The sequence below is a fragment of the Gymnoscopelus braueri genome (assembly GCF_963280865.1).
Source record: "Gymnoscopelus braueri genome assembly, chromosome: 7".
Classification (NCBI taxonomy): Eukaryota; Metazoa; Chordata; class Actinopteri; order Myctophiformes; family Myctophidae; genus Gymnoscopelus; species Gymnoscopelus braueri.
Window position 1 is genome coordinate 47,181,083 of NC_137608.1, and position 6,794 is coordinate 47,187,876.

Here is a 6,794-nt window from a genome sequence, read left to right on the forward strand (position 1 = left end):
TTGAAAAAAAAACAGACACACAAATGTACTATTTTTTATCAACTAATGAAAATATTTTTGGGAACAGATACAAAACAACTGTCTTTACAAAAGACTGCCTAAAGACAGAAAGGACAACAAATGTATTCCAGCCATAACACCTTGAGGCCCCATTTGGTCTATTAGGTTTCTCAGAATGTCAGTCCATTAACGATTCATAATTTCTCCACTCAGCGGTAATTCTCTTTCAGTCTCCAAATGCCCTCTTGTCCAGCAGTTCTATGGAAGTTACAGATACTCCTGAGCAGTTCCCTGAACACTGGTGTCTGCTCCTTGTTCAGTCTAGGCGTGAAGTATTCCAGCACCTCCTGGGTACTGGCCTGTCCGTCCACGCAGGCCCGGAAGGCCACAAAGTCACGCAGGTCCATGAGCAGCTCGACGTCCTCTGAGGAGGGTGCAGGTGGGCCTCTAGCTCCGCCCCCAAACTCCTCCTCCTCCACCGCTTCTTCCTCTCGGCTCAAGGCGGGAGTGCACAGGTGACTACGGGCTCTCATCGTAGCCAGCAGGGAGGAGGAGGAGAGCGGGGCTCCGTCTTTTGTCTCTTCCCCGCTAAAATAAGACCCTGCGCTAGGTTTCTTCGAGACATACTTCTTTATAATAGTGGTATGCTTGCAGTTGTCTGCGGCAGGGGCAGCTGTAGTAGAAGGTGCAGACAAGGGAGTCATTTTTGGGTCGAACCGTTTCCTAGCAGGGGACAGAGGAGACCTGTTGTAGGGAAGGCGGAATTTTTGCTGCGACCCCTTGAGTGCTCTCAGGGCCTCTTTAGCAACTCTATTAGCCTCTGCCTCTACCAGAACATAGTCCGGGTTGGAGGCCTCCATGATGGTATCGTGCTGCATCACGCTGTGGATATTAGATTTCTCAAAGAGCTTTGCTAAGACATAGTCATCACTCTTCTTCTGGTCCTCGTTGTTGTCATTTTCGCCCTCTTTCTTAAACATCCTGCTTTTCACCAAGTGGGAGATGGGATGACCATCCAAGATAGCGTCACAGGATTGCTTGTGCTTTCTCTTCTTGCGTCCGCTTGTGTCAGTTTGGTCACAGTGCCTTCTCTTTTCCCTGTGCTTCTGAGCGCTGCTTAGATTAGTTTCTCTGCTTCTGTACCGGTCAGGTGAGTCCAAGTGCCTGCTTGTTTGTGTGCGGTCTATGTGTTTCTCTCTTGTGTGCTGTGAAGAGTTTGACGGAATATGTGGCACCATATCTGCACTATTCTGACTGGCACACAAGTCTGTGTTCCCACCTCTTGGTGTGGGAATGCGATTGGTTAAGGTGTGCCTGTCCTCCGGAGAAGCATCCTTCTGATTGGCTGAGGAGTGTTTCCATGCGTAATCGCAGGCCCCATGCGATGACCTCAGCCTCTCTGGTTTCTTTGGCACTGGGACCTCTGATCCTGTCCCAGTGAATATGACACTCGTCTCCGTTTCCCGGGTTACATCTGGGCTGTCCAAAGTGAAGAGCTCGTAGAAATCATTGGACTTGAAGAAACGTCTTTGTTTGGGATCCTTCAGCACCCGATTGGTCAGGAACTGTTTGAAGATTTGCCTGTGGTATATTTTCTCTTCTATGGTCCCTGCGGTCAAGAGTCTATATATGGTCACTTGTTGCTTCTGACCAATCCTCCATGCGCGCTCTTGTGCCTGAGTGTCTGTGCTCGGGTTCCAGTCTGGGTCATATATAATGACTCTGTTGGCTCCGGTGAGGTTAATACCCAGACCTCCAACTCTTGTTGTCAACAGGAAGATGAAAATGGAGTTGTCTTCATTGTAGCGAGTGACAAGAGGCTGCCGGGAGGCTATGCCAGTGGTGCCATCCATTTTGACGTAGGAGTAGTTATTTTCCCTCACGAAACCCTCGAAGATATTCAACATCTTTCTGGACTGAGTGAAGAGCAGCACTCGTTGTCCTTGTTTGAACCAGAGGCGCAGTAGTGACTCCACCACCATCAGTTTGCCAGAGCGTTTCCAATACCCAAAGTGTTCCTCTTTGGTCAGCTGGTCTTTGGGAATGCCCCTCATGTGCCCCGGGCCCCCAGTGAAGAGGTCCGGATGGTTGCAGATCTTACGCATCGCTATCAAACCTTTTAACAACTGCATGTTCCCGTCCAGTATTTGGTATGCTTCTTTGGAATCCAAGAATCTCTGATACACCTGCCGCTGTTCCTCTGTCAATCTGCAAAACAGAACTTGTTCATTTTTGTCAGGCAAGGAGAGGTTGGCCTTGACATCTGCTTTCACTCGTCTGAGCAGGTACGGGTTTATGGTGTCCCTCAGCACGCAGGCACACTTGTACGCCGTCTGAACCTCCACATCTGAAGCGTTGCTATAGCCTCCCATGGTGATGGGCACAGAAAACAGCTCCATGAAGACAGGTAGAGTGCCCAGCTTGCCTGGGAAGATGAAGTCAAACAGAGACCACAGCTCTGTCAAGTTGTTCTGCATTGGAGAGCCTGACAAAATTAACCTGTGGGGGGTACGGAACTGTTTGCAGGCGGTGGTGACTACAGCATGCGGGTTCTTAATCATGTGGCCCTCGTCCAATATAACATAGTGCCAGTCATAACGCTTCAAGGAATCCTCCATGAGCCTCACTGCCGAGTATGTGGTGATGAGGATACCATTACATGCCACTACCTCAGTTATCAGATTCTCCATTTTGCCAGTGTAGGAGCCGGTCTTGTGTAAGACGGACACCCTGAACAGAGGCCACCAGGTGTGGAACTCCTTCACCCACTGGTGCATGACTGTAGCCGGGCACACAATGACTGTAGGACCCAGACCTTCATACCTGTTGTTGGATCCCCTGGACCTCACTTTGCTGTAGCTTAGACCGGCCAGGAAGCCGATGACCTGGATGGTTTTACCCAATCCCATCTCGTCTCCCACAATGCCACCTGCCTGCTGACAATGGAGTTCCCATAACCACCGTACACCAGTCTGTTGGTACTTGAATAGCTTCTTCCAGATGAGGCCAGGCACTTTGAATCCCTTGTCAAACTCTGTGTCACTCTCATCCGTCTCTTCTTCACCTCTTTCCCTCTTGTCTTCTCGCTCTTGAAGACGTTGTCTCCTCCATGTCTTTATTCTTTGTTTGTAGGAATCCAAATTTCCATCATCTGTGTATTTTTCCTCTTTTACCTTTTCAGAATCCTCCTCTTTCTCTGAACTATCAGGAAAGTAATTCTCCTCACTTTCCTTTCTCTTCTGCTTCCTTTGCCCCTTTCCTTCACTCTTCCTCTTATATAGCTCATACTCTTTGTCATCCCCCCAATAGACCTCGGCCAGGTTCTCTCCTGCTTCCCCGTCAGAATCTACGCTCTCGTCACTGTATAGATGTTCAGACCCCTCGCTGTCCGTCTCCTCACTGCCGCAGATATTTCTCTTGGGTTTAGGCAGCTGTGGCTCGACCTTGGGTCGGGCCTTAGGGTGGAGGCGGGGGGAGGCGAGTGTTATGTTACTCTTTTTCTTGCCCTCTCCGTCTGGGCTGAACCCAATGTGTGTCTTATTCTTCAGAGATGCCAGCCTCTTCCTGTCTTTAGCCAACTTGGCCTGGTTAGCCAGGTAATGGTCAAAGGCAGATTTCTCCACCACCATTGCTTTTTTGTGCTCATTCTTGTCCACCTTCTGAGGGATTTGAGTTCCAAATGGCGTCATGTGGCCTGTCCGGATAAGCTCTTCCCACTTGCTTTCCTGAGCTGGCACGAGCATGCTACACAGTGTGGACGGCCCCGTTTCTTCCTCAGCTACGAGCTCAGCCTCGACCCTCATGGCATCATCCCCTCCCAGAAGAGACTGTAGCCTCCGCTGTTTAGCCCAGATCTTCTCCAGCAGTTTTTCCTTATTCTCTCTCTTTTGCTTGACAGACTCAATCTTCCTGCTGATGTCCATGCTGGACGCAGCATGGGGGGTCAGTTGCTCGATGATCTTGTTGATTTGTTTTAGAGCTGTGGTAACAGATTGAACATCATCCAGTACAGACCGGTACTCCTTCTCAGCCTTAGCCTTACTTGCCTCCCGAATGGCTTGGTCCACTTGCTGCAACACACCCCGCTCCAGAACATCCTGGTCATACACGGCCACCCCCAGGCCCTGTAGTTCTACCTCCCCAGAGTTGGCAGATGCAGCCTGGATACGTTGGCGGTTGATCTGCAACAGGTATTGAGGCCTCTTACCACCTTCCTTGGGTACAGTGTTTACAGAGTAAGCTTCAGCAGCTTCAGAGTTGGTCTCAGACTCCTGGCTGGTTCCAGTGATGGAGCACATTGCGGAGCGTCTGTTCGCCCCATCCTTGTCCGTGCCTCCAACGACTGGGCTGGAGAACGAAGAGGGAACCTGTTGCCTACCACCATCTACTGGCATGGTGATGTACTTTAAATGCACACTCACTTGTCCAGCGAAACGTTCCCTGTGTAAAGCCATCCCTGTATCTTATATATTGGTTTACCACATTCCTGACGTCACACAACATAAACCCAGTGTCAGTGTTGTGCAAGTTCACACTACAAGAGATAACTCAAAGTTACGTTCACCCAATGTTAAAATGAAATAGTTCATGTTGGTAGTTCACTATTTAGATTAGAACTACAAGTTCACAGTCCCAGAAAATGAACTACTTCTACTCTTTTACGCCGTGGATCTGCAAGAGGCCAGCTGTCTATGACAGTGTTGAAATACTTAACTTTATCTTCATAATGGACGTTGATGGGCTGTGATTGGGCTGCAACCTTTGCAACCAAATTGGGAGTTATAAGTAGCATATGGCATAGACAACTGCACGGCACTGTATTTACATCCTATATTCAAATTGGCTTGAGGGAGGACTGGCGGGCGGGCCGGCAGACCTCTGATGTCACGCTCATGCCACCATGACTCAGTCATAAACATATGAGTAGTTCCCAATGCAGCTACGCCCAAATATGGAGTGTGTTGTCTGTACCTCAATGTGTCATCATGGTATCAGGCGCCAACAAATCGCTCAGCTTCATATATGGGCTCAAAAGGGGCATGCCCATTATGGGCATATACTGATGACATTATAGGGATCTATATATGTGGGCATAAAAGGGGCAACGACTGATAGATAAAGAGATCTCTATATCAGAGGTCGCGCTAGGATTTTAAACTGCTGTTCGCCGTGTCCCGAATGATTTCAGTTTATCGGACATCTGAAAATAAATAACAGACAATAATTTGAATGCATGAATGACAAGCAGGTGCATAAACACAGCCAATAATAATAACCCTTAAAGTATTATATTTGGGACTGAAAACGATTTGAACGTACAGGAGTAGGATATATAGAAAATAATTACAGCTTCATCTTGCATAAGGGTATTAATTATCTAGACTATAATCGCGCAGATTGTGTCCGTGGCTGGCTGCGTGCATAATGATTTCTGAGGCTGGTAGGCTCTAAACATCACGTCCAATGATGGTGTAAAATGAAATGGAACCAATACATTTTTAAGCTTTGGAGCATGACCCAGTGTGCAGACTTTGTTCTTTCTGGATTCTGACCTCAGCACCTGGTTTTTAGTGAGTGGATGTGCCTGCTTTATTGTTTATTTTTTCAACATGGTGTTGCATCATTAGTTTCATAGTAAAAAAGTTTCATAGCCTAAAAAAAAATAGTCGGAAAGTCGGGTCTGCGCAAATCTTTCATGGTTGATTGATTCATCTGACCAGCAATGAATCAAAATATAGGCTACTCACCATATGGTCATATGGTGACATAATTATATGTTGGGACTCGGGAGTGCGTCCATGCGTCTGTTACAGTAGCAACTTTAGGACACAGAGAGAAAACCAGCTACACAGATCTGAAATGTGTCTGATTTGCATCGGTCAGGATGTCCTGAAGGAATTACATTTTTCGGTCAAAACCGTCAAAAAAACTGTCAAAACCGGCAATTACTGGACTAATAATGCGACCTCTGTTCCCTATATGGGCATATCAGCATGCCCATATATGGGAATACCTACTGATGATATCATGGATCTCCATATATGGGAGATCCTGAATTTGGTTATCACCATTGTTTCGTTATACAACACAAAAAGAACATGTCAAATTTCAGTTCAACACTGCCCACAATGTGCTTGGTTTATTGTTTCGTCTACTTCTCATTGTCCACTATACATTTGCCTCTTTGGAGCATATTTATTTTCTTTCAACAATATTTTCACCCCCTGGGAACCACACTGAAAAGGAACACCGTTCACCGTTAGCAACAGTTAGCCGAAATAGCTCATATAAACTTAAACATTTGCTACTTACTATGTCTTTGTAGCCACCCTTCTCATGTCCATATTCCCACCCCAGCCACGTTCATATGTCCGTTCTTTTTGTGTCTATCACATCCCAAAGCAAAACTTTATTCACCACGTCACACTGTTATAATGACTCGGTTTAAATCAACAAAAGACACTCGACTTTACTGTTTACAGGGCTTCACAGGGTTGCCTCGCCTCGCCCGAGAAACAAGCAATCCGCCCTATGAATTTGCCTCCGCTCTTGCTCGGTCAAAGTCGCTTATAATAACTGGACATGGCAACACTGACCCTAAAAGGGCGCCAGGTGTAGCGAGAGAAACAAGCATCCAGGTCTATGAAAATAGGCTCCGCTCTTGCTAATCCAAAGTCACTTATAATAAGCGGACATGGCAACATTTCCACTACTTGACTTTTTTGCACGCACTTCCCCCTGTTGCTTTTCATTAGACATATTCTTCAAAAACGACCATCAGCACGTCTTTTTCA

The 6,794-nt window shown here is 47.1% G+C and overlaps 1 protein-coding gene across 1 annotated transcript; it reads right to left on the reverse strand.

Moving 5' to 3' along the window:
- Positions 1 to 209: 209 nt before the first annotated feature.
- LOC308089075 (DNA excision repair protein ERCC-6-like) lies at positions 210 to 4,394 on the reverse strand (the record flags this gene model as incomplete). The annotated part of the gene is made up of 1 exon (XM_080433648.1): positions 210 to 4,394. The coding sequence occupies one exon, from the start codon at positions 4,392 to 4,394 to the stop codon at positions 210 to 212; it is 4,185 nt and encodes a 1,394-aa protein (XP_080289774.1).
- Between the last annotated feature and the right edge of the window lie 2,400 nt (positions 4,395 to 6,794).